This window comes from Rissa tridactyla, chromosome 12, assembly GCF_028500815.1.
Source record: "Rissa tridactyla isolate bRisTri1 chromosome 12, bRisTri1.patW.cur.20221130, whole genome shotgun sequence".
In the NCBI taxonomy this organism is placed as follows: Eukaryota; Metazoa; Chordata; class Aves; order Charadriiformes; family Laridae; genus Rissa; species Rissa tridactyla.
Window position 1 is genome coordinate 5,089,349 of NC_071477.1, and position 25,953 is coordinate 5,115,301.

Sequence of the window (25,953 nt, forward strand, 5' to 3'; positions counted from 1 at the left end):
TTCTCGGGGGGCCGGGAGCGCCCCGCTCAGCAGGCAGCACAGCTCCGTGCTGCAGACGGTGATCCCGCCAGCTGCTCCAGCATCCCCAGCCATCCCAGGGCGACCGGGACAGCAGCAGGGTCCCTTCCCCAGCCCCACGGCTGTGTGAGAGCAGCCCGGCATGTGGGGACACCCGTGTGCCCCCTGTGCTGGGATAAAATCACCCTCCCCTGAGACGCGTGGGCATTCCCATGCCCAGGGAAGCCCGCTGTCCCATGCCATCCTGTCCCCACCGCTGTGATTGTCCCCTCCTGGGGGACCCAGCCTAGATCCAGCCCAGCACGTTGGCTGGCAGCCGCCGTGACCCCCAGCTGCTGGCACGCTGTTCCAAGCCCCCAGCAGACCCCCAGCCCAGGAACTGGGCACCCCGAGCCCTGTGCAGGGTCCAGCTGGGTCCTGCCAAGCTCCGCCTGGGACACAGCCCTCGTCCTGGTCCCCACAGGCTCGTCCCATGGCCGGAGCAGCCAAATCCAGGCCTGGCTCCCTCCAGCGTTATAAATAGCCGAGACGTGGGGAGGGAGTTCTGCTCCCCGGGATGGGGGTGTCCTGGGGGCGGTGGGTCGCAGCGGGTGCTGTCTGGGGGGGGACTTGCTGGGTGCTGGGGTTGGAGGGTGGGAGGGCTGGGTGCTGGCACGGTGCTGGCAGTGCTGCCGCGGCGCTGCCTGCCCTGGGAGGTGCAATGAGCTGCGCAGAGACCAGCCGGGGGGGGGCTGGCGGGTGCGTGTAACCGGGGGAGGGACGGGGGATGCTTGTACGAGTGTGTGCGTGTGTGTGTGTGTGTGTGCGCGCGCGAGACATTTATAGATCACGTGTGAAACTTGATCTCCCCACAGTGGGCTAGAAGGAGAGAAAAAAGATAGAAGTATTGTTTTTAAACAGATTTTTTCCTTTGTTTTTCTTTTTCTTTTTTTTCTTTTTTTTCTTTTTTTTTTTTTTCCCTCTCCCCCTGCGAGGGCTGCGGCCGCCTGGCGATAAAAGGCCGGGGCGGCCAGAGCCGGCTCAGAGGGAGGAAATGCCGAAATCACAGCGTTTCGCCTCAGCGGCGAGCGCCCACTGACCCATCCCGGCAAAGAGCGGCGTCGCATCCACTCGGGAAGTGCCGGCGCATCCCTGGCCACGGCACCCCGCTCTCACTGTCTCCCCGGCACCGTGGGGACCCCCGTGCCATGCGGGTGCTCAGCCTTGGCCTCGTGGCCCTGACCTGCGCCACGACGGCGTTGTGCGTGGCCGGAGCCCAGCCCCGGGCGCTGGAGGGGGGTGGCCGCCGGCGTTACCACCGGGTGCAGCACGGCCACTGCAGCTACACCTTCGTGCTGCCCGAGGCCGACCCGCCGCCGTGCCCGCTTGCCCCTGCTGTCCCTGCCAACGCGCTGCTGCAGCGGGACTCGCCGGCCGGCACCGCGCACGCCGGCCACGGGGCCACCCAGCGCCTGCGGCACCTCGAGAGGATCCTGGAGAACAGCACCCAGTGGCTGCTGAAGGTAGGGTGCGGGGCAGCGGGGTGGTGGGCAGCGGGGTGTTGCGGGCAGGGGTCTGCCTCCAGCACCCAAACGTGCAGCATCCCCGTACCGGCTGCCCGCTCCAGCTCCCTGCTGGCCCCCCACAGAGCTGGGTGCAGGGGGGGGTTCATGCCCCGCCAAGCAGCAGCGCTGCGGCCAGGTCAGCATCTCCCCTGCGGGTTTGCAACCTGGGATGGATCCTGGCACTGCCTCCTCAGAGGAGATGGGTGCTGCGGGTGCTGCAGCTCGTGGGTGCCACAGGTCACCGGTGCTTGCCGCTGCGGCTGCATCCCCCTGGCATCCTTGCCGCAACTCCTCGTGGTCCCAGCTGGGCTGGCTGTGCCAGGCATCTCTCGGGGCTCCGCGCTCCCCATTCCGGGTCAGGATGCAGCCCTGCTGGAAAGCTCTTGGGAATGGTTTTGGTAGGCGGCGGAGTGAGGCCACCAAAACCTCTCCAGCTCCACCGTTTTGCTGCTTATGGGACTTGCAAAAGCTTCTGGCGCTTGGTGAGGTTTTGAGTGGGACCCACAGCTCCCAGGCAGTCCCACGGCACAAAGGCGAGTGGGGGGGTGCAGGGCAGGGGGCAGTGGGGTGCTGCACCAGGAGGGCTGCGTGCCCATGGGGGTGCCCCCCACCCTGGCTCACCCCATTCCCGCCGCCCACGGCAGGAAGCAGCATTTCCTTCCCAAGGGCTCACAAAGATGGAGCCCCCATCTGTGGTCCAGCGCAGCCGCCTGCGTCAGACCCAGGAATAGCTCCTGGCCGGCTCGTCCCGGGGGATACCTCCCTAGGGGGCCATAAACCCCGGGTGCCTTTGCTGATAAGAGGGTGACCGGCTTGTCCCCGGCCATCACTGGCCCTCCAGCTGCGCGGCATCGCCACGACAGCATCCAGGTCCTGGTGGTGTCCCCACTGGGGTCCAATGGGATCTGCGTCCCTCTGCACCCTGATTTCCCGCATGATGCCCCCAGCCGAGCAGGGACAGCAGCGCTGCGAGATGGTACGTGCCGAGCCCCAACAGCGCTTGGGGCTGGAGCTGGGGCCAAATGCTCCGAGTGGGGGTCCCAGGGGTGACCTGTGCCAGCCACGCTGCTCAGGGAGCCTCTCCTGGCCGTGGGGGACAGGGCGGGCAGCAGGGATGTGCAGGGCTGTCCCCTGTCCCCTCAGCCATCCTAGATGACAAATTCCTCAAAAGCTGGGAAAATGCTGAGCCGTGGCTCCGCTGAAAGCCAGCCTGGTGTGGTGCAGAGGGACCGGCAGAGCCAGCCACCACCTGGCTGGTGGCAGAGAATCTCCATCACTGGGTGACCTGCTGCATCTGCTGTGCATGCACAGCCCTGGGGTCCCTGCATCCTGGGGTCCCTGTGCCCTGAGGTCCCCACGCCCTGAGTTGTCTGCCTTGGGGTCCCTGCATCCTGGGGTCCCTGTGCCCTGGGGTCCCTGCCTTGGAGTCCCTGCATCCGGGGGTCTCCGCACCCTCGTATCCCTGTGCCCTTGGAGTCCCTGTGCTCTGGGGTCCCTGCCTTGACATTCCTGCACCCTGGGGTCCCTGTCCTGGGGTCCCTGTGCCCTGAGGTCCCTGTGCCCTGGGTGCCCAGGCCAGCTCTAAGCTGCTCTCGGGGTTGAGGGCAGCCTTTGGGCATGGCCGAGCAAGGCGGGGGGCCGGGGGTCCCACCGCAGGTGCACACGGCTCTGTCCCGGAACAGGCAGCCGTGGGCAAACTGTGGCTGCACATCTGGGCAGCTGTGGGCAGCAATGCCCCACACCGCAGCCCCAAGGAGCACGAGGCGGTGGGGCACTGGGCATCTGGTACCCCATCCCATCCTGCAGCACGGCCCCTCTGGTGAAGGCAGCTTTTAGCTTTTCTTTTTTTTTTTTTTTCTTTCTTTTTTTTTTCCCTGTTGTTCCTTGCCTTTCCTAATTTAACCAGAGCTGCCCAGGGAGGCTTGTTTTGGTCGGACTCCAGGCCTGAACAAACAAACCGGGGCTCGAAGGAGGCATCGGGTTCAGGGACGGATTGTAAACAACATCACATCCCCGTCTGCTCTGCCCTGGCCTGGGGAGCCCGGCCGGGTGCCAGGGGGTAGGGGCCCTGCTGGCAGGTTCCTCAGCACCCAGCAGGGCTTGCTGTGCCCCCTGGGGTGCCCCCAGCACCCACCTTCCCCCAGGGACCCAATCTGGAGCTCTGGGTTGCCCCCATGTGCAGACCCCATGTCCAGGAGGGACGGGGACATGGCAAGGACCTGGCGCATGGGGACAGATGGATTCTGCTCACCATCCTGTTGGCTGTTCCTGTCTCAGGAGGAATTAATTTTAGTTCAAACACAGACATTTGATGGTTGGAGGGGGGTCTCAGGGCGGGATGGGGTACCCAGCTTGGCAGTGGCAGGTTGGCAGCTCTGGGGCTCGCATGGCACAGGGGCTGGTGCTGCTCATCCTGGCAGGGGTGCAGGCAGGGGGTGGGTGGCTTCCCCCCACCTTTGGCCCATAAACCCCCCCCAGCCAGTGCTTGCAGGATGCTTAGAAATGCCAGGGCAGGATAGGGACAGGGACAGGGACAGGGGAGGGGTGCGGCTGCAAGGAGGCAGCACAGGATCATCCAGCCATGGGCAACGGGTCCCCAGCACTGGGACAGCAGGGTGGCCAGGGTTTCTCCTGCTCCAGGGCAGCATTTTGGGGCGACCTGCAGCACCATGGTCCCCTGCCTTGTCTCGGGGAGCAACAAGGTTTGTGGGACCCCTCCGAGAACAGGAACGCCCGGCTCACCTCAGCACTCGTGGGGCGAAGGGACGGTGACTCCAGTTTCCCTGTCCCACTTGGGTCCCCTCTGCCACCCAAGGCTGGGGACACTGTGCCCCTCTCCAGCCCCAGCTGCTCCCAGGGCGCTGCTGGGGCCGGGAGCTGGGGCTCCATCTCCGGCTGTGCTCAGCCCTCCCCGTGCCAGCCTGACCTTTTCCACGGGTATGTACTGCCCTCGGGCTCGGAGATGTGTTTATTTAAAAAAAAAAAAAAAAAAAAAAAAAAAAAAAAAGAAGCAAGATTGAGAGGGAGAAAAGGCCTCCCCGAGCCCTGTGAAGCAACAAGATTAACGACGTGGTTAAAGGGAAACTCTCCAGCAATCACTCAGCTCAGGGAAATGTTTTCCAGACGCCGCTCTCCGACCTTTCCCCGCTTCCTCCCCGTGAGCACGTTCCTGCGAGGGAAAATCCCTGGGGAAGCGGGCTGCAGGCAACCGGGGTGCCCAGCCCTGGGACCCTCCTGCCCTCCATGGGTGCACCATATGGTGGGGTGATGGTTTCACCGCTGCCTGGTTCTGGGGAGGAGGGAACAGGGACCCGCCGCTGCCAGCGAGATTTCATCATGCGCAAACAAGTGCAGAGCCCTGCGCCCTGGCCTGCTGCCGGCCCCACTCCCGTGCTGAGCATGCCTGTACTGCTGCCTGCCCGCCATGGGGCTGAGCACCTTGGGACCACCACCTGCCCATCACGGCGCTGAGCATCCTGGTACCACTGCCTGCCCACCTTGGTACCAAGCATCCCGATGCCACTGCCTCACCACCACGGTGCTGAGCATCCCAGCACCACTGCCTGCCCATCACAGTGCTGAGCATCCTGGTACCGATGCCTGCCCACCACGGTGCCAAGCACCCTGGCACCGCTGCCTGCCCACAATGCCGCCCGGAGAGCACCACTCAGCCCCTGCCAGTCCGGCCGGGTCCACAACCCCACGAGATGCCCGAGGATGTGGGGCTCTCCCTGCACCATCTGGGAGGCCATCCTGCCATCCGGGTGCTGTGGGGACAGTGGGATCTGTGGGGTGGAAGGAGCTGGGCAGCCCCCGTCCCCTCTCGCTTCCCAGCGTGGGCGGCAGCACGGCCCCTTCCGCTCCCCGCGGCCCCTGCTGAGGGAACGTGCCCCCGACGAGGCCGTCGCCCCGGGGAGGGGCCGAATGGGAACCTCATGGCGAGGCCGCCAGAAATAGAAAAGCCTTTGGGAAAGGCGACTCCCCCGCGGGCTGGGAAAGCGGAAGCGACAGCTCGGCGGTGTCCGCAGCCGGCTTCTTCCCAGCCCCAAGCACTTCCCTGTGGTGGGGCAGCACCAGGCGCCGGACACCCACCATCCCCAGCCGATGGTGGCCCCCCACCCTCCATGTCCCCAACCATGGGAAACCGATGGCTGGAGGCTGGCGGCTGATGCCGATGCCGGATGCTCCCTGCCCGGCTGGTCGGCACAGACCACCCCGGATGGGCAGCAGCCCCAGTTTGCCAGCAGACCTGGGCACACACAAGCCCGTGCCAGGTCCCAGCTGGCATCACAGCCCAAGAATCTTGGCCACCGCTGCCCAAGGCGGGGGCTCCCCTGCTGCAGCGCAGCCCGCGGGCAGCTCGCTCTGTCCTCCCGATAAGCTTCAAAGGGCCCTGAGATGGGTCGTGCCATGCTGAAATGCTCCCAGGGATGCGCCTGGGGACTGTGCCGAGCAGTGCCAGGATCGGCTGGGGTGCTGAGGGAGGATGCAGCGAGCTCCCCGAATGACCCACCACATACCTGCTCCCCTCCGCAGCTGGAGAGCTACATCCAGACCAGCGTGAAGCCGGAGATGGCGCAGCTGCGGCAGACCACGGTGCAGAACCAGACAGCCACCATGCTGGAGATCGGCAGCACCCTCCTCAACCAGAGCGCTGAGCAGAGCCGCAAGCTCACCGACGTGGAGGCCCAGGTAGTGTCCCCACATGTGTCCCCACGTCCCCACCACCCCCAGGACTGTGACAGGTGACATAGCTTCTCTGTTGCTAGAAGTGAGGTGATTCCCTGCGGTGATGCATGGTTTAATGCGCTGGTGGGCAGGGGCACCAGGGTTGTGCCCCGGGCAGCCACGAGCCTGGTGACACCAAAGACACGGTGTAGCCCCGGCTGCTCACGCCAACGCTCCCCTCCGCTCCCGAGGCAGGTGCTGAACCAGACGTCGCGCATCGAGATGCAGCTGCAGGAGAACTCCCTGTCCACCACCAAGCTGGAGAAGCAGCTGCTGCTGCAGACGAACGAGATCCACAAGCTGCAGAACAGGAACAAGTAGGACCTGGGGTGACCTGGGGACCCCCACAACCCCCCAGATGCTGGGGGGAGGCTGGTGTCTCCCACCCCAGGAGTGCGGATGCACTTTGAGGGGGCTTGAACCCCTCCAGGGGCTGGCTGGGGTCCCTGGGGGATCGCACAGCCCCAGTACAGCCCGTTGGGCCTTGATTGCCCCTGGCTAAGCACGTCCCAGGGTGCGATTCGGTGGGTACAGCAGGGGATGGAGACAGCTCTGGGTCTCTCTGGATGTTCCGGGACACTGCAGCCAGGGCCTGCCCGGCTGCTCGGCAAAGGTACAGCCCCCCCCATCACCACCGCCTCCCCCTTTCAGCATCCTGGAGGTGCGGGTGCTGGAGATGGAGACGAAGCACCAGGCGGAGCTGGCGGGGGCCCGCTCGGAGAAGGAGAAGCTGCAGCGCCTGGTGAGCCGGCAGAGCGGCACCATCGAGGAGCTGGAGAAGTCACTGCTGGCCGCCAGCGCCAACACCAGCCTGCTCCAGCGTCAGCAGCTCCAGCTCCTGGAGTCGGTGCAGAGCCTGGTGCGCCTCGTCTCGCAGGGCAGAGGTGAGCCAGGACCCCGCGCAGGCAGGGTGCAGGCAGCGGGATCACTCCGGGACCCTGTGCAGGCACAGTGCAGGTAGCGGGATCGCGCCGGGGCCCCTGCACAGGAAGGGTGCAGGCAGCGGGATCTCTCCGGGACCCCGTGCAGGCAGGGTGCAGGCAACGGGATCACTCCAAGGCCCCCGAGCAGGCAGGGTGCAGGCAGCAGGATTGCTCCGAGCCCCGCCGAGAGGGTGCCAGGGCGCTGCGCCAGCCCCTGTGCTCAGCTCAGGCATGGGTGACTTCACCCCAAAAATGAGCCCTGCATTGCATCCGAGGAGTGGCTCCGAGTCCCCAGGGGAGGGTCTGTGACCCCATCCCCAGCCACAGCAAATCCCCAGGCTTAGGCTGGCGGCAGCTCTGGTGCATCGCAACCGCCTCACCCAGACCCAGGGACGCGCTTTAGAAGAAAGAAAAATAATCCATGGGCACACGAGCATCCAAATGAGAGGGGAAGAGCAACAAAACCAGGCAGGGCTGCGGGACCGGCAGGGTTTCTGCCGTCTCACCGTCCCCTCTGCCACAGCCCCGCTGCCCGGGCAGGAGCAGCTCTTCCAGGACTGCGCCGAGGTGCGCCGGGCGGGCATCCACGCCAGCGGGGTCTACACCCTCCACATCGCCAACCTCAGCGAGCCCAAAAAGGTGAGCAGGACCCCGAGAGGGCTCCCACCGCAGCACCCTGGGGTGCTGCCCACCCCAGTGCCACCCAGTGCACACCAGACCCATCCCACAGTGGGCATCCCCGTGGGACGGGCACATCCCAACCCCTCTTGCTGGGGCAGTGCCCCCCACCCCATGTGGCTGTGGGGGCTGAGGCGCCTTGGGGTGCAGAGGGGGCAAAGGCAGCAGTTGGCGGGTGAAGGGGCTTGCACAGCCTTGCAGATGGGGCGATAAAATTGATTTTAAAGGCACCCCCACAAGCTCACCCATGAGAACATGCCCCAGCCCCTGCCCATGGCCACGGAGGGAGGAGAGACCCCCTAGCCAGGCACTGGGAATGGCAGATGCTCGCCAGCCCCCTGGCAAGCTCTAGCACCCATGCAGAGCTGCCCAGCCATGGGGGGGACGCACCCGGCTGCCCACCCCGAGCCAGCCCTCGTCACCCCGCTCTGCAGCTCGTCCCGGCTCTCCCTGCTGCAGGCGTACTGCGACATGGAGACGGACCGAGGGGGCTGGACCATCATCCAGCTCCGCACCAACGGCAGCCTCAGCTTCCAGAGGAACTGGAGGGAGTACAAGCAGGTCTGCACCCACCTGGGGAGCGGGGGGACCCTGGGGGCACCCAGGGCACCCCATGCTAACCCACCCCACTGCTTCCCCAGGGCTTCGGGGACGCGGCGGGCGAGTACTGGCTGGGTAACGAGGCCGTGCACCTCCTGACGAGCCAGGCACCCTACGCCCTGCGCATCGAGCTGCGGGACTGGGAGGGCAGCCAGGTCTATGCCCACTATGGGAAATTCCAACTGGGGAGCGAGCGGCAGCTTTACAGGTAGGAAAGAGGCACCGCAGGGGTGGCAACCCAGCCCTCCCCATCTCTAGCTGTCCCTGAGCCCCGCTGGCAGCGGTGGCCACGGGCAAGGGCTGGCTGCGGTGCCCCGAGGAGGCACATGGCCCCAGGGGGGTGCAGGATCACCCTGGGCTTTGCTGGGATTTCCCAGCGGGATTACATCTCGGCAGAGCTCCTCCCCAGGTGCCGGGGGACATTGCTGTGCTACCCACTCCTTCCTCTCTCCGCGGGTTCCTGAGAACCCAAAGCAGATTTTAATGCATGAAGTTGCATCAAGACAGTGGGATTTCCCACCCCAGCCGGCAGCCGGGCACGGTGCCAGCAGGCAGCTGGGGCACTCGCGCCGCAGCTTGACGCCCAGGCAAATGGGGGTGACACAGCCACAGCCAGCGGGCATTCCGGGGGGTACCAGGCATCCCCAGGCTGCTACACTCATGTCCGGGCAGGGATGCTGGTCTCCTGCCACCGGACTTATGGGGATGGCACATGCTCCCAGGAAGCTCAGCCTGGTTGTAGGCAGGAGGAGTGGTGGGCAGTGGGGTGCCTTGGTGCTGGGCTGGAGATGGGACCAGACCCTGGAGATCACCTGCACCATACATCCCGTGCCTGCAGAGAGCCAGTCCCTGGCAAAGAGGACCAGAGGAACCTTGGGGGGGATCAACCTCCACCTTTGGGGACCCCCAGGACAGGTGCTCCAAGCTGGCAGACCCAAGTCAAGCTGGCGCTGCAGTATCTCTACCTGCATCCCTCCGTGCCAGCCCTTGCTCAGCTCATGGGCATCCCATGTTTGACACCCCCGAGTAGGGCTGCGGGACTTTGCGACCCCCCCTCCCGCCCGGCAGCAGCCAGCCAGCACTGATGGTGGCGGTGGCCGTGCCGTGCTGGGCCGGGCGGCAGGCTCTCGCTGCAGGACTACAGCGGCACGGCCGGGCAGCAGAGCGGCATGGCGCTGCAGGGCACCCGCTTCAGCACCCGCGACGCCGACAATGACAACTGCCTCTGCAAGTGCGCCCAGATGCTGTCGGGAGGTGAGCGAGCCGGGGCGGGACACCCGCGCAGCACCCATGGGTGCCCACCCAGGATGCCACCCTCCCGCCCTGCTCCCTCCTCGCAGGTTGGTGGTTCGACGCCTGCGGCCTCTCCAACCTGAACGGCATCTACTACCCGGCCCGGCACAACATCCGCAAGCTCAACGGCATCCGCTGGCACCACTTCCAGGGGCCCAGCTACTCCCTGAAGGGCACCCGCATGCTGATACGACCTGCCAGCTTCTAGCACGCCGGCGGCCAGCGCGGCACCACAACCGGTGCCAGCCTGGCATGGAGGGAGGGGGGCAGGAGCGGGCTCGGAGAAGGGATGGCTGGGGGAGACTGAGCCCTCCCGGCTGCTGCAGGGAAGTTTTTCCCCCGGTTACTATTTTTTTTACTACTTTTTATCCCACCCTCCAAGATCCTGCAGAGAAGGGCTGCGCCTCCAACTCCTCATGTCACCTTCTTCACCCAGAGGTCCAAGACCCCCCCAGGACCACCTGCATGCCCAGCCTGGCTCCGAGTGGGGGCTTTGCCTTTTCTGTGTGTTTTAGGGCATTGCAAATCCCCCACCATCCTGCTTTCCCCGCAGGATTAGGGGAGCTGGCGGGGACGGGGGTCCCTGTGAGTGCGAGGGGCCGGTGCCATCCTTCCATCCCATCCTGCCTGGGCACGGCCATGCAGGGGGACAAGGGCTGTCCCCTCCCACGTGCAGGGACCAGGCCACCATCCCCATGCATGGCAGCAGAGGCACTGCTCCTTGCAGGACCAGGCTGGGCATTTCCAGCCCCTGGCGGGGGGAGGCAGGTGGGAGGAGCCCGAGGGGAGTCTTTGGGGACTTTGGGGGGCCGTCCCCAGGCTGGGATGGCCAGCGGCCCCATGCCGGGGGGACAGTGCTGGGAGGGGGCTGTCAGAGCCCCAGGACGGGCTGGATGGGGCTGAGGGGTTGCGGGTGGGGAGGGGGCTGTGGTTTGAGATGGGGCTGGGAGGTGGGAGGTGGTGGGAAGGGTCCTGCGGCGGGGGGGGGGTGTGTGTGTGTGGTTCAGGGGGTGTCTGAGCTGGGGCTGTGGAGGGAGGAGATGGGGGTGCAGGAGGGGGGAGTGGGGCACAGGGCTGAGACCCCTCACCCACGGTTGCATTGAGACAGCAAACCCACACTGAGGGCACTGTTGGGAGCAGCCTGGGAAGAGCAGGGCACGGAGCAGCTGGGTCCCCAGCCGGCAGCACTGGGCTCTGTGGCCACCCCCCCTGGAGATGCCACAGTTTGGGCCGGAGGCGCTTTTATTTTTGTATTAAGAGGTATTTATTTTCCAAGCATCGATGGGGCGGGAGCGGGTGTGGGGGTCCCTGCACTCCACCACTCCGGGGCAGGCACCCGTCCCCCCGCTTCAGCAACTGGGACAAAAGGAAGGGCAGGACAGGGCAGGACAGAAGGACACCAGGCATTCCCAGGGGACCCTGAGCCCCGGGCAGCTCAGTGCACGGGTGAGCTCGCAGGACTCGCAGGGACTCACTGCCTGTCCCTGTCACCCTTCTGCAGGTGTCCCTGTCCCCCTCTAGTCTCTGTCCCTGTCCCCCTCAGTCCCACTGCCACGTGTGGTCCTCTGCAGCCTGGCAGCCCCACGCAGCACCCTCACCCCTGGGGGACAGGGGTGTCCCACTGGGTCCCCAGGTCACCTGTCCCACTCATACCCAAGCCCTGGGGACCGGTGACAGCGGTGGCAGCTGCCAGGGACCCACTGCCTCCATGACACCCAAGCACCCCCATGCCTCCCTCCCCAAAATACGTCCCTCACCCCAAGCAGTTGTTCACGGGGTGGGTGACAGCAGAGACCCTGCAGAGCAGAGGCGCTGGGGGACCCTCTGCTGCCACCCAACCCCAGCCCCCGCTGCAGCTCCTGGGGGACAGACACAGTACCCCAGAGCGGGGCGAGGGACAGAGGGACAGTGGTACCCGCTGGCAGGATGCTGGCTCCGGCACCGACTGCGCACGCGGCAGCGAGGGGGCTCCCAGCACCCTGCCCTCAACGCTGTCCTGAGGCATTCGCTAATTAACAGTGATTAAAGCACGTGACGTAGTTGGCACTTCCAGAAGATGCTCATTAGTGGGGCTGCGCGGAATAATTAAGAAAATGGAAAATACAGGGTGTGGGGGCCGCCCGGGAGCCTCACCCCGCTCCCAGCGAGCGGCACTCCAGGCAGCAACCGTCCCAGCGCGGCCGCGGGCCACGGGCCCCCCTGGTCCCCCCCCAGCCGCCCGCGTCCTGCCGGCGGCTGGCACAGCACAGCTGCACCTGGGCCGGGGGCTGTGTGCCAAGCCGGGGGGGTGGCCCCCACCCCGGCGTGCTGGGCCTGGCTCCCCAGACTGGGGTGCTGCTGGTTTTCTTTCTCTGCCGGCTGCCTGTCTGCAGCTCCTGGCTGCGCATGGGGCACCCATGGGAGGCCCGGCATGATGGGGGGTTGCGAGGGCAATGGACGCCCTCCCCGGCTGTCCCTCCTCCCTAGGAATAACAGACGGGCTCAGCTGCGGCTCCCCGCCGAAACCGGAGCCACCAAGAGGCAGCTGCCAGGGAAAATGATAGGGAGCGCTGGGGCCGTCCTGCTGTCCCCAGCAGGGACATGCAAAGGGGGGGCATTTCCGGGGGGGACACGCATCGCCTCGCCGCGGCTCTACGAGGGTTTCATGCAGGCGGTCCCACGGGTGCAGGGTCGGATGAAGACTCCTGCCTCGGGAACACGGCTGCTCCTGTGACACGCGTGCACACGGATGGACACACACACACGCGCGCACATGGACACGCGTGCACATGGGCACGCATGCACACATGGACACGCATGCACATGATCACGCAGGGGTTTGGATGGCTGCGCAGCCCTGGCAGGTGTCAGCCACGCAGGCCGCGGGATGCCAGGCTCAAGCCGAGGGCCAGCAGCGCCTGGAGGGGCACGCCGCTGCTCGGCCCCATGCCTGGCGGGGGGGGAAGGTGGGGCCCCCTCTCTCCTTGGCAATAGCAGCAAATTTAGAACAAGCCTTGGACACGCCAGGCTGAGGAATCTGGCGGCACAGCCGGTCCCAGCCACAGGCAGGGATCCTGTTCCCGCAGAGCTTTCCCCGAGGGCGAAGCCTGTCCCCCCTCGGGGTCCCCATCACTCCAGGGTTTCCGGCTCCTCCGGGAGTCACCCAGCACCCCACGTGCTGTCATTACAGATCCCTTGGGTGTGTGCTTCCTCCCCAGCCCTCTTTGTCAGCCTGACTCATGGGCCAGATGCCATCCCTGTGTCCTGCCCACCACGTCCTGCCTGCCGCAACCCAGACAGCCGGACCTGCCTGTACCCCAGCAGGAGCTGGACGGATCCTGCACCCTGGGCAGTGGCTCTGGGCGGACACACACAGTGCAAGAGCCAGGCTGGGGTGGGAAATATATCATCCCCAAGGGCTTTTTTGGGGACCCCAACTGCTGGATGGAAGCCCTGGTCAAGGTGGTGGATGTTGAACAGGGGCTGAGCCAGGGGGAAGCGCTGGCTGGCGCGGGATGGGGCGGCAGCTGCTCTGGGCCCTTCAAAAATGAAACCTGCAGCCCTGGGGTGTGTGGCCGGACCTTGTCCCCTGCCCTGTCACCACCGCCACGCACATGGCGTTTGCAGACCAGGGCTTGTGCCAGGCAGGATGGCTCCCTGCACGTGTGGAGCCATTTGCAGCCACGGCTTCACCACCATGGCTGGAGCCAGCGGGAGGCAGCGACGGGGCTGGTGTCCAGGTAGGGTTCCCCGGCTCCAGGTGCTGGTGGCCTTGGTTCCACCATGCCCAGCAGCCACCTGCCTGTGTGGGACACACCAGCATCGCAAGGAGCAGGGGGACCTCACTGGCGCAGGCAGCGCCCACGGTGCCGGGGGCCATGGTGGTGTGCAAGGCTGCCTGCGGATAACATACAGGCGTTTTTCATCTTCAAAGCGCTCCTCGCCCTAACTTTCATCCTTGCGCCTCCCCAGCCCGCCTGGGAGGTCTCTGCTATCACCGCCCCATCTCACAGCCCCGGAGGAGCCGGGACTCGGCCAAGCTCAGTGGCGCGTTGCCGGAGCTGGGCGAGGAGGGAAGGGAGGGCTGCATGGCTGGCACGGTGCTGGCTGCGGCACAGAGGGGAATCCCGCCGGCTGGGGCTCTGCCGGGACCTGCCGGACCCGAGCGCCGCCCCCGCTGTGCCCGCCGGGCCCCGCGCTGACACGCCGCGGCACGGCACCCATGGCTCCCACTGGCACCCAGTCGCTTGGCACCACCAGCGCCTGCTGAGCTGCCGGCACCCAAGGGTCCCTGCCCCATCCCGACCTCCACCGCCTCGAGAGACAGCAACCCACACAGCCTCCAAAGCACAGAGATTTAATAAAACTGGCTGCGTTACTGTTATTATTTACAGATCCAACATCAGGAAAAACAGTAAAAATGAGGAAAAGACCAACAACTGTTGTCTTCATAAATACCAGGGCCCAGCGTGCCCGGGGCTTTGCGCCTACTGGCACCCAGGAGGGGACACAAGCGCTCGCAGACACTCGCACACACACGCAGCCCTGGGCTGCTCAAAGCAGGGGGTCGGGTTCACCCCCCCTTGCCACAAACTAGCCAGCATCTCCCAGACCGTCAGCATTAAGACAGGGGACACCAGGATACGCCCCCGCCCTGGGCAGCGTGGCCCCCTCGGTGGCGGCTGCAGGGGGACAGCTGTCTCTTTCCCTGGGGCTGTGTCCCTGCTCCCTGCAGGGGGGAACCAGCCCCTTCCCCCCCCACCCATGGGTGCTGGCGAGGAGCAGGGCAGGCAGGCTGATTACACACAGGGTCCTGCAGGAGCAGGTAAGGGGAGGGTGTTGGGGACCAGTCACACGCCCGGAGACACAAGTGTCCTCTGCCCTCCTGCAAGCTCACGGTGACCTGGCTCTCCAGTGCTGATGGAGCCAGTGGGAAGGATGCCCAGCCGCTGCACTGGGCTCCGCCAGTGCCGCTGTGGCACAGGGGGCAAGGAAGCAAGGGCTGGGGGGGCTCAGTTCAAGGGTTCTGTCACCGCCGAGAGGTCCCCACGCCTCCCAGGGCACAGCCAGCGGTCCCTCCCCATCTGGCATCACCCGCTCATGAGCAACACGTCCCTGGCGCCCACCACCACCGCTGCTACACGTCGGACACCTGCTGGGGCTCCCTGGCCTGGCGCAGCCCGTACAGCCACTTGATGACGCGGGCGTTGCGCTCGATGACGGAGATGCCATAGGGGACGCGCTCGGCCGGCCGCCCCTCTGGCGTGGCGACGCTGGGCGGCGAGCGGCCGCCCTCCGAGCTGGCCGTGCTCACGCTGTGAAACTTGAGGGACACGATGTCGGAGCTGGCGCGGGCAAAGCGCTCGGCGCCCATGTCCTGCACCTCCTCGGGGTCGAGGCCGCAGTAGTTGAAGAAGCGTTCCAGGTCAGCGGTGGCCCGCGAGAGCCGGTCGCTCAGGTCCGACTTGGAGCGGTGCAGCAGGGGCTGCCGGCGGGCGCTGTCGGGGCGGGAGGGAGAGATCCGCGCCGGGGTCGCGGGCAGCCCTCCTGGGATGGGGGACGCAGGCACTGGTGTCACCTGGCCCTGCGGAGCCCCGCAGGGATGGACATCCACCCTCCGCACGGCCATGCTGCCGGGGAGCTTGGTGGCAGCGGGGCTCTCCGGTGGCTTGCTGGCACCCTCCGTCCCACCGCCCAGTGCCACGGGCGTCTCCACCCTCCACTTGCACTCCCGGCCCAGCGGGCTCTCCGCCTTGGGGAACGGGCTGTCGCAGAGGTTGATGAGGTTGTTGAGGATCTCCAGGTCGAGGGAGGTCTTTGGGCCACCAGCCTCGGTGCGTCGTGGCCCCGGGGGTGCCCTGCGGCTGGGGGTGAGCGCAGCCCGGCGCACCCCTGGGGTGAAGAGGGGCTGCTTGAGTAGCGGCGGCTTCACCGGCTCCTGCCTGGTGCTGGCAACCTGCTGGCTCTTCACGTACTTGGCCTTGTCAGCCTCCAACCTTTCCACAGCGCTGGGCTTCCCAGCGCCCGGCTCGGCGTGCTGGCGGAAATACGCGGGACCCTTGCGGAGGATGCGGATGGGCATGGCCGAGGTGAAGGGTGCCGTCACTGTCACCCCCTTCATGGCGTCGCCAGCTTGCAGAGCCTCGACGGGCATCCTCCGCGCCAGCAGCGGGGCGCGGGGTGGGCGACGGCCACGGGCAGCGAGGGGCTCACAGGCTGTCGGCTGCAAAGAGGGGCCGGAGTGAGGGGTGGTGGCGGGGGCTGGCAGGCAGACAAAGGCTGCGCAGGAGCTGTGCGGTGCCGCACTGTCTGCACCGCCTGAGCCGGGCTCCTTATTTGAAGGCAAACACCACGCCTCCGCCTGCCGCCGAGGCCTCCCCGAACTCTTCCCCGGCCAATCCGTGGAGCAAGCCTGCTTCAAACCGCTCCCGGGCCAATGGGACCAGCGGGGAGGGCGCCCCGGCCCTGGCGAGGGGCACCCCGGGGAGCGAGGCCGGGAAGGAGAGGGGCGGCGGGGGTCTGACAGCCCCTCACCGATGCTCTGCCCACATTGCCCGTGCCCCGGGGTGCATCCCCTGCACCCAGGGGTGCATCACCTGCTCCCAGGGGAGCGTTGTCCCCATCCAGGACTGCGTTGCCCATACCAGGGGGTGCATCCCCTGTGCATCCCCTGCATCACCCACCCCACTCACCCACCACCCCACAGGCTGGGGGATTCGGGGGTCCGTTCCCTTGGCTCTCCGCACCCTCTCAGGTTCTGGGGTTGCTCCCGGGCTCCCCACTCCCACCTTTGAGCCCCTTGGAAAGCGCCAGCGGGGGTTTCCACCCGTGCTTCCCCATCCGAGGTGTGCCGGGAGCCACGCTGGGGCCCCGCGCACCCCGTGTCCTTGGGCCCCCGCCAACCCCAACAAGCACCGCCACCCGCCCCAACGGTCGCGCAGAGGCACCGGCCCGCCCACGGCGAGGAGAAGGCGGGGGGGCAAACCAGCCCTGCACCCTTCTGCAGCCCCCTGCCGGGGGGTGGGCACAGTCAGAGGGACCCTAACACACAGAGGGGCTCAGGCAGTGGCGGGGCACAGGGGGGGACACGCAGGGTGGGACCTGCCTATTCCTTCCGCCCCACCGCCCTTCCCGAGCCGCTCTGAAAACCCCCCCGGGGGTCCCAATTTGGGGGCAAAGAAGGGGTAATAGCAAACCCCAGCACTCACCAGGTGCGGCAGTGGGCACGGCGGGGGACAGCGTGCCATGGCCCTGCTCCCTCCTGCGGTGGCCCGGAGCTGGCTGCCGGTTCCGTCAGCCACTCACCTGCGGGCAACTTCCTGGGTGCAACCCAGGGCCCATCCCAGCGTCAGCCGCCGGCAGCAGGAGCCAGCCCCGGCACCCACAGCACCACGCCATGGCCACGTCGAGCCACGGCTGCACCCCCTGCAAGCCCACATGTGCCAGCGTGTCCACCCCGGCCCCCCCAGGGTCTGCACCCCAACGCGGTCCCCATGCAGCAGCCGCCCCACAGCACACGGTGCGTCTGTCTGATGCGCTGTGACGGGCAAGTGGCCTGGGGGAGGCTGGCTGTCCTTGTCCCCTGCCCCGGGGGGATACGCTGCCTTCTGACCTGGAAAGTGTCTGCAGGGGGCCAGCCAAGCGTGGGGACAGCTGGGGAGGGTCCCAGTGCCAACACAGACCTTCCTGCCTCCTCCCCGGGGGCAGCTTTCTGCACCCCCCCACGGGGAGCCCAGCGCAGGGGCGACCTAGGGACAGAGCCAGCAGTGCAGGGCACCAATGTCCTTGCTGGGCAAGGACAGGGACAGGCAGGGCAGGCAGGGCCCCCCCACCAGAGCCCTGCTTACCGCCCCCACGGGACGCAGGGTCGGGATGTGCTCAGTGCTGTACAGATGCACAGACAGAGCTGGGTCCCACAGCCCAGCGGATCAGCAGAGACCTGGGGTGGTGGGGAGCACAGGCTGCTAGCCGGGTGCCCCCCAGCACCACCCTGCCGATGGCTGGCCCCACTGCCCTGGTACCCTGTGCCAGGCTCAGGGGGGGCTCCGCAGCTCGTCACAGGGGTGCAAACATGCCCCCCCAGCCCTGGGCAAGGAGAAGTGGGGACACATCGCAGCATCGGGCTCTGGAGCTCAGCACAGTAACAGAGGCTCAGCCCCGGAGCCAAGCCATGGAGGGGATGGCTGTTGGGGTGCAGGGAGGGGAACACATGGCCCCCCAGCATGGCCACCTGTGGCCAGTGTGGGCTCCCTGGCAAGGACAGCCCAGCCGGGCACAACCTGCTGCTCCACATTCCTGCGGTGCTGAGCCGTCTGCCCTGGCATGGCTTCGCTGAGCTGGGCTACACCGAGCCGAGCTGAGCCACCCTCCGAACAGCCCCAAAAACACAGCGATATTATCCCATGCCCAAAGCCTGGCCGGAGCATGGGGATCCGAGTGCCAGGGCTGACATCCCCACTCATGGTGGGCAACGGCTGACCGTGCTCATGGCTCCTCTCCCTCCTGGTGTGGGTAGCCCAGCCAGGCTCGCTTGGCACCCTGGATCACCTCCTGCCTGGAGGCACCCCCTCCCCAGCTGACCCAGCCCCACGCTGCCGGCACAGGACCGGCACAGGACCGGCACCACCTCTGCCACTCACCTGGATCGGCCCAGCGACGTGGGAGCCTCCTCGGCACGGCTCAGCCGCCACGCTGCTTCTGCCAGGGGTGTCCCGGTGTCCCCACGCCTCCTCCTGCCCAGCCACGTCCTCCCCTGCTCCTCGCGGAACGATGGCTGGCGGGGTGGGCTGCGTGCCCCGTGGCCACCTAGCCCGCGTGGGGTGCAGGCAGCCGGCTGCAAGCAGCTGCCCGGGCACGTCTGGGCAGCCGGGTGTTTTTGGAGCGGGGCGTTGGAGCCAGGCAGCGCCCCGGAGCCTCGCCCTCCCTGGGAGCATCCCAGGACAGGTTTCAGGAGGGCAATCCGCCACGGGAGCACTCCCCCAGCACCCGGATCAGAACTTCTGCCACTGCCCCGCAGACACGGGGACAGGACGGAGGAATGGGATTTGGGAACAGAGGGACAGTGGGGTGCTGGCACTGGCTCCGCTCCCACCTCCCACAGAAGCTCAGGGCTGGGCCCCCCCTTGCGCTGCTTCAAGGACCCCCCAGGAGGTAAATGCAGCCGTCAATGAGCGAAAAACAAGCTCAGAGGCTAAATCCTCCCTGGAAGAGCTGGGTGGAGGCGGTTGCAGGTGCCCTGCAGCGCCCGAGGAGCAGTGGGGCTGGGGCTCGGCACGGCTCAGGCAGCCCCAGGCAGAGCCCCCCCCAACACCCTCATCTTGGTAGGTGCTAATTCCTGGCATTTAATTACAGCCCCTTGCCATGCCAAGGCTGTGCCCAGCTTTGCAACGGGGGAATTGACCCAGCACTGACCCTGCGCTACCCTGCAGTCACCGCCTGCTCCTGCCTCAGTTTCCCCAGCTGTGGGCTCTGCAGACCAGCTCTGCTGGGTGGGGACACCTTTCCAAGGGACCTGGGGGCTCGGGGACTTGATGGGGAAGCTCTTGCTGGGCCAGGCATCACCTTGCTCCCCGCTGCCCGTGGGCAGAGGGAAGGATGCTGCCCACACCCGGCTCTCCCCGCAAGTCTCCGCAGGCGGCAGCTCGGGGCCAGGAGCCGGGGAGGTGACAGATGGGGACATGCCGAGTGCGAGGCCTTTGTCTGCATGGTGGCGGACGGACCCGCAGATGGCGGCTGCCAGCAGGGCCAGGGCCACAGCCCGTGGCCAGGCAAGCACCGGGCCCTGGGGATCCGGCCCTTTTGTCGGGGTCTCACCTCCGGCAGCGGCCCCTTCCCCGGCCGCCCCCCACCAGCCTTTCAACTTTCAACTTGACCTGCTCCTTTCACATGGAAATGGGATGCAAATGGAGCCGGGGGGGCTGCCAGGGGCCATCGGCTGCAACCTGCCAGCAGGTCCCCCCACTGAAATCTGGGGGATCATAACCACTGACGTGGGGCAGACAGTGGTCCCTGGGGTGAGGGGTCCCCCTTGTCCCCCAGCAATGGAGCAGCAGACCAAGAAGACCGTCCCCACTGCTCTCAGCTGAAAGCAGATATTAGGGGATGGCTCTTGCCGGGGCTGAGCTGGAGAATGGACCCCTGCTCTCCTGGGATGCTGATCCCCCCCTATGCCCTTCCACCACCTGGCCATCCCCACAGCACAGGCAGCGCACCCACCCCAGGGACCCCCGCTGCCCCCCCTGCCCTGTGCTGGCTGCGGTTGGAGGTAGGTCCCCAGCCCTGGCCAGGTGGGGAGAGGGCTTCCCAGGCGGCCGGTCGCCGGACCCTGGCGAAGTCCCGCAGCCGGGGACCGCTCAGCTACCAAATGTTGCCATCTGCCTCTGGGACCTTCACTCGCATCTGCCGGGGGTGCGGAGGGCCGAGGGGCCAGGGGGGCCGGAGGCTCAGCTGCAGCACGGGGAGGGGGCAGAGGAGGCACAGCCATCTCACACCGCGCAGGCAGCACATGTCGGGCGGATTTGGGTGAGGAGCGTGAAGGGGCGGCGTGGGGGTCCCGCACCCAGCACCCCCTCGGGATCCCCTGCACCGCAGCCATTCGTGCTTGGGAAGGGTCTCACCGCCGGCTGCGCTGCTCCTTTGTGCTGCCAAATTAAACACAGGGAAATCGCCATCTCCTCCCCATCCTCTCCCTGTCCCCAACCCCATAGACCCACAAGGACCTCAGCTGCCCCAGAGCCAGCCCAAGCCCCCCACAACTGGTTTCTCCCAGCCTCTTGGACCTGCTCCCCGCCTCCCAGGTACCCTTGAGTACCTGTACTGGTTTGAGCTGGGATAGAGTCAATTTTCTCCATAGGAACTGGTATGGGATTTGTGGATTTGTGCTGAAAACAGTGTTGGTAACCCAGGGATGTTTTAGTTATCACCGAGTAGTGCTTACACAGTGTCAAGGCCTTTTCTGCTCCTCACACCACCGTCCCCCAGTGAGTGGGCTGAGGGGGCACAAGGAGATAGGAGGGGACATGAATGGGACCCCACTGACCAAGGGATATCCCATCCATAGGGCGTCCTGCTCAGCGATAAAGGCTGGGGAAGAAGAAGGAAGGGGGAACATTCAGAGTGGTGGCATTTGCCTTCCCGAGTCACCGTTACACGTGGTGGAGCCCTGCTGCCCTAGGGATGGCACAATTCCTGCCTGGCATGGGCAGCACTGAAGGAATGCCCAGTTTTGCTCTGCTCACGCAGACAGCTTTTGCTTTCCCTATGAAACTGTCTTTATCTCAACCCACCAGTTTTCTCCCTTTTACTCTTCCCATTCTCTCCCTCATTCCAGGATTGGGATGTCTGATGGGAGGTGTCCCTGCCCATGGCCAGGGGGTTGGAACTAGATGATCTTTAAGGTCCCTTCCAACTCTGATATTCTGTGATTTTGTGATAGTCTCCGCTGCAACCCCGTGGGGGCAAGGTGCAGGGGCTGGCTGTAGCCCCCGGAGGTGTGGGACACAGGCAGGCAGGGCAGGCAGGGCAGGCAGGCAGGCCACTGGAGAAGGCAGCCCCAGGTTTTGCAGAGCCGCAGCTTGCTCTCCCAGCGACACCCTCTGGGTGCTGTGGGAAGAGCCGCTGTGAGGTTTCCTGGGGCGGTGGGTGCTGGGACGGGACGGGGGTGTGGCGGAGTGTGCTGCTGGGGGTGACCTGGCCTCTGTCCCCCCACCCGCGTCACCTCCCAGCCAGTGCAAGGGGCTCATGCGCTGGCTCATGGCTTGGCTGATCGCCCAGTCCCGTCTCACTTGGGCGTCAGAGGTTCCCGGGCAGTGCACCCAAGGTGGGACAGCCACCACGGTCAGGGGCCCCTGAGGTCCCTGTCCCAGACCGTGACCCTGCAGAGATTCCCCGGTGGGGACAGGCACTGTCACCGTGTGACATTCACATCTGCAAGCAGCAGCCTGAAATAGGTGGGATGCAGTTCAGCTGCATCAGGGGACAAGTGCAAAGCACAGGACACTGCTAAGAATAATCCCCGGCATCCAGCCAAGCCGGGGTGCACCGGGATAGCGGTGAGATTGCGGCCAGCACCCCGTGCCTCCGCCGTGCAGGCAGCAGGCATGGGGCTGTCCCTGGCGCCAGCGGTAAGCGGGGACGAAGGGCAGCGGTGGCCCCTGGGGTAGGGCAGGGACCGGGCTGTCCCCGGGCTGGCAGGGATAGGACAGGAGGGGGTCGGAAACTGGAGATGGCACAGTTGGACTTTGGCCACTGACACAGAGTGTGGAGCTGAAGGACCTCACCCGGCGCCCAGGGTCAGGCTGCACGGGATGAGCTGGGCTCGGTGGCAGGGAGAGGGGAGCGGGACCCCACGGCCGGTCCTGCACCCACCCGGGGATGGGGTCTGCGCTGGCGAAAACCGGGGACCCACTGGGAGGGGAAGCACAAGTGGGGGGTGGTCCTGAGCCTCTGCCCCCTCTGGCCATGCCCCCGTGCCCTAGCTGACCCCAGCCCTCAACCTGCCCTGTGAGAGGGGGGGACAGCTGGGACCGGAGCTGGTCCCTCTGACCCCCAAGCACTTGTCCCTCTGGCCACAAGGGTCCCCTCGGGAGTGAGACACACACCCTCCCCCCCCACCCGGCTCATCCCTCCAAGGACTTCAAAGCTTTTCGCTATGCTTTCTTATCGCTTTTATCTCATCATACCCTGTGCCGGCAGCCAACCATCCCTGCAGCTCATGTGTCCCCCCCGGGACCTGCTGGGACCCGCCCACCCAGGACAGGAGCCCTGAAACGCAGCCTTGGACCCCACTGCTGAGCACGTGGCAGGAGGGCGCAGGGTCCCCCCCCGGCCACCCCCCGACCCGGGGACTCTGCCAGCTGGGACCAGGACCCGGAGCAGAGCAGGGCCAGGCCGTCTCCCATCTGCATCCGGAGGTGGTGACGTGCCTGCCTCACGTCACTGCCCGGGCAGCCAGGACTCGCTCCCGCCCGCGTGCTGCTGCCGGTTCCCCAAAGCGCAGTGAGTTCCCCCTTGGGAGATTGCCGAGGAACCGGTCAGACCGGGAGCCCACTTCCTTCCTGGCTCCTGCTCCCTACCGGAGTGCCCAACGCCTCCCCACGGGGCCGGAGCCATGGGTGGGTTGTTGCACCCGCCAGGCTCAGCCCCGGGAGACGTGGGTTTCCTCCGCCGGGCTCCATGCTGCGGCAGAGGGCCGGAGCCGGTCTCTGCGGGGACACGGGGATGCGGGGATACGGGCCGTGGGGGTCCTCCTTCCCAGGAGCGGGAAGGGAGCAGGTGCCCGGGGTGGGCAGGGGATGTGGCCGGATCCCAGCTGACTCATCTCGCTGGTACGAGCCGAGGCTCGTTTGCAGGTGGGGCTGCTGGGGCCCTTCTCCCAGTGGCCACCGGAGCCTGCTGGGATCGCACTGGACCCGGGGGAGGAAACGGGGAGCTGCTTTGCCCTGTCTTGCGGACGTGGCGGGGGGTCCGGGGCCTGCATTCCCAGCAGAGCAGCTGCCCAAGCCTGTCAGCCCCCAGGTGAGAGCCATCTTCACCCCGTGCCTGGCTGCGCCGTGCCAGGCCGTGCCGTGGGGCTGGGGCAGGTTCAATGACCTGCCGGGTCCCGTCCCGGCTCCGTGCCTGGAGCCGCCGAGCCCCGGCCCTGCGGGGACAGGGCCCAGGTGGAGACGAGCAGGTCCCGCACCCAGTGCAAGGAGGGCACAGCGTTATTGCCCGTGGGGAGCAGGGGGCAAAGGAGGGGCCGGGCTGGGCTGGGCCGTGGGGAAGACATGCTGCTGCGCGAGTCCCGCACTGCTGTGACGTGTGGGAGAGGAGCCGCTCCGCCTGCCCACCTGCCTTCAAGAGGGGGAACGCAGGCGGCAGTCACGGGACACCGGAGTCGGGGTTCGAGGGGGTCAGGTCCCACCCCGCCGCTAATCGAAGCCTCTCCCCACAGCGCAGCGGAGTTGCCGCCGGGCCCAGGCACTGCAGCCTGAGCCATGGCGCTGCTCACCCATCTCCTCGCCTGCACCTTCGGCATGGGCTCCTGGGTGGCCATCAACGGGCTGTGGGTCGAGCTGCCGCTGCTGGTGACGGTGCTGCCGGAGCAGTGGGACCTGCCCTCCTACATCACCATCATCATCCAGATGGCCAACGTGGGGCCGCTCTTCGTCACCCTCATGCACCACTTTCGGCCCGGCTTGCTGAAGGAGGTGGCTGTTATCTACGTGGTCGTGTCCATCGGTGTCGTGGCCTGCGGGCTCCTGGCTTTCCTTTGGAGCCACACGTCCCACATCGCCGGGAGGTCTCACAGCACTGCCTTCCTGGTCCTCACCTTCTTCCTGGCCCTGGTGGACTGCACCTCCTCCGTCACCTTCCTGCCCTTCATGATGCAGCTGCAGCCCCAGTACCTGACCACCTTCTTCATAGGCGAAGGGCTCAGTGGGCTGATCCCCGCTCTCATCACCCTGGGCCAGGGCTCTGGCATCTCCAGCTGCTTCAACGTCTCCCACATCGTCAACATCACCACTGGCAATGAGACTGTGGAGACCACCATCTACCAGCTGGAGACACGTTACCTCCCAGCCAACTTCTCCACCCTAGTCTTTTTCCTCCTCATGACTCTGATGATGCTGGCCTGCTTGCTGTCCTTCTTCTTCCTCGCCAGGAAGCCCAAGGTGTGGGAGCTTTCCCAGCGGCAGCTGTTTCCCAGCAGCATCGTGTTAAGCTCATTTGACCAGCTCCCTGATGAGGGAGCTGGCTCGCGGCTGAGCAGAGGATGCCCATGCCCAAAGGATGCTAAGGAGCCTGGGGATATCCTGCCGAAGAAGGTCTCCTACCCCCTGGCCAAGCTCATCTTCATCTACTTCCTCATCACTTGGGTGAGCGCTCTGACTAATGGGGTCCTGCCATCTGTGCAGTCCTACTCCTGTCTGCCCTATGGCAACACCGCCTACCACCTCGCGGCCACGCTCAGCTCCATGGCCAACCCCCTCGCCTGCATCGTGGCCATGGTCCTGCCCAACAGGTGGGTAGCGGGGCGCTGGGGGCTGTGGCGGGGTGTGCCCCGGGGACTTCTGTTCCAGGAACGGTCCCTGCTTTGCAATTGGGTGGGGGTAGAAGGCACCGGGTGAGAGAGGGGCCGCAGGGTGCCAGTGCCCTGGCAGCAGAACACCCCAGGAAAGGAGGATGGGGTCAGCACAGAGCCCATCAGCCTGTGTCACAGGTCTGTGCTGCATGCCGCGGCTGGGCTAGCAGCATTCTCTGGTGTCACTTGCATGTCCCTTGCAGGTCCCTGACCCTCCTGGGCATCCTCACCATAGTGGGGACAGGCTTTGGTGCCTACAACATGGCCATCGCGGTGATGAGCCCCTGCCCGCTCCTCCAGCAGTCCGAGTGGGGCGATGCCACCATTGTAAGTCATGGGGTCCCTCTTCCCTGGGGAGGTCTCCAGGGCCACCCCTGGCTCCATCCTTGACATAATGTCCCCTGTCCCCACGGTGGGGAACCCCCAAACCCTGCTGACCGCTCTCCCACCCTGTGCCACCAGGTCCTCTCCTGGGTGCTCTTCACCGGGACGCTCTCCTACGTGAAGGTGATGGCCGGGGTGATCCTGCGGGGCCGCAGCCACAGCGCGCTGGTGTTGTACGGGGTGGTGGAGCAGCTGGGCTCCCTCCTCGGAGCCCTGATCATGTTCCCCCTTGTCAACATCTACGGGTTCTTCAAATCCGCCGACTACTGCAGCCTTCAGTGCCCAGCATGAGGGGGACAGGTACCCCTGGACAGACCCTCTTGCCAGCACGCACCCCCAAAACCAGTGAGAGCTGGGGGGGCTGGGAAGCAGCACTGGGACCGGGGCGGCTGCAGGCACGTCTCCCCACTGGGCTCTGCCAGGTCCCTGGGCAGGTGCAGCTCCATGGCTTTGTCCCCAGCGCGGGCACGGAGCGTCCCTGTTGTGTTCAAAGGAATAGAAAGTCTTTGCTCAGCCCTCGGCTTCCTGCTGCCTGCGCTTCCACCTCCAGGGAGGGGCTGCCTGCGCCGGTGCCCCCCGCCTGGGTACTGCTCGGCTGGGGCCACGTCCCGTCCTGTTTCCCTGGGGGGTCTGGCGCCACTTGGCATCATGCCCCAAGACCCCCTCCAGGACCCCACGGATGTGCCCAACAGCACCGGCGGTGTTCCCGGCAGCTGCCCCCCGGACGGTGGGTTTGCAGCCA

General features: G+C 66.3%; 3 protein-coding genes across 4 annotated transcripts; 2 read left to right on the forward strand and 1 right to left on the reverse strand.

Moving 5' to 3' along the window:
- The first annotated feature begins 853 nt into the window (after window positions 1-853).
- On the forward strand, window positions 854-10,668 carry ANGPT4 (angiopoietin 4). Its single transcript, XM_054218831.1, has 9 exons — window positions 854-1,520; window positions 6,099-6,254; window positions 6,486-6,607; window positions 6,942-7,174; window positions 7,737-7,852; window positions 8,351-8,452; window positions 8,533-8,699; window positions 9,615-9,745; window positions 9,832-10,668. Exons 1-9 carry the CDS (start codon window positions 1,206-1,208, stop codon window positions 9,990-9,992), a joined length of 1,503 nt encoding a protein of 500 aa, XP_054074806.1. The 5' UTR covers window positions 854-1,205; the 3' UTR covers window positions 9,993-10,668.
- A 3,481-nt stretch (window positions 10,669-14,149) lies between these two features.
- Window positions 14,150-18,605, reverse strand: FAM110A (family with sequence similarity 110 member A). 2 transcript variants are annotated; one of them, XM_054218833.1, is made up of 2 exons: window positions 18,403-18,605; window positions 14,150-15,986 (listed from the first exon to the last, which is right to left on the reverse strand). In XM_054218833.1, the coding sequence occupies exon 2, from the start codon at window positions 15,915-15,917 to the stop codon at window positions 14,901-14,903; it is 1,017 nt and encodes a 338-aa protein (XP_054074808.1). In that variant the 5' UTR covers window positions 15,918-15,986; window positions 18,403-18,605; the 3' UTR covers window positions 14,150-14,900. The 2 variants fall into 2 exon arrangements, with proteins under 2 accessions (XP_054074808.1, XP_054074807.1); XM_054218832.1 differs by lacking the exon at window positions 18,403-18,605 and adding an exon at window positions 16,972-17,014.
- Window positions 18,606-23,185: 4,580 nt separating this feature from the next.
- SLC52A3 (solute carrier family 52 member 3) lies at window positions 23,186-25,625 on the forward strand. Its single transcript, XM_054218868.1, has 4 exons — window positions 23,186-23,278; window positions 23,697-24,767; window positions 25,031-25,154; window positions 25,290-25,625. The coding sequence occupies exons 2-4, from the start codon at window positions 23,740-23,742 to the stop codon at window positions 25,500-25,502; spliced, it is 1,365 nt and encodes a 454-aa protein (XP_054074843.1). The 5' UTR covers window positions 23,186-23,278; window positions 23,697-23,739; the 3' UTR covers window positions 25,503-25,625.
- Window positions 25,626-25,953: the final 328 nt, after the last annotated feature.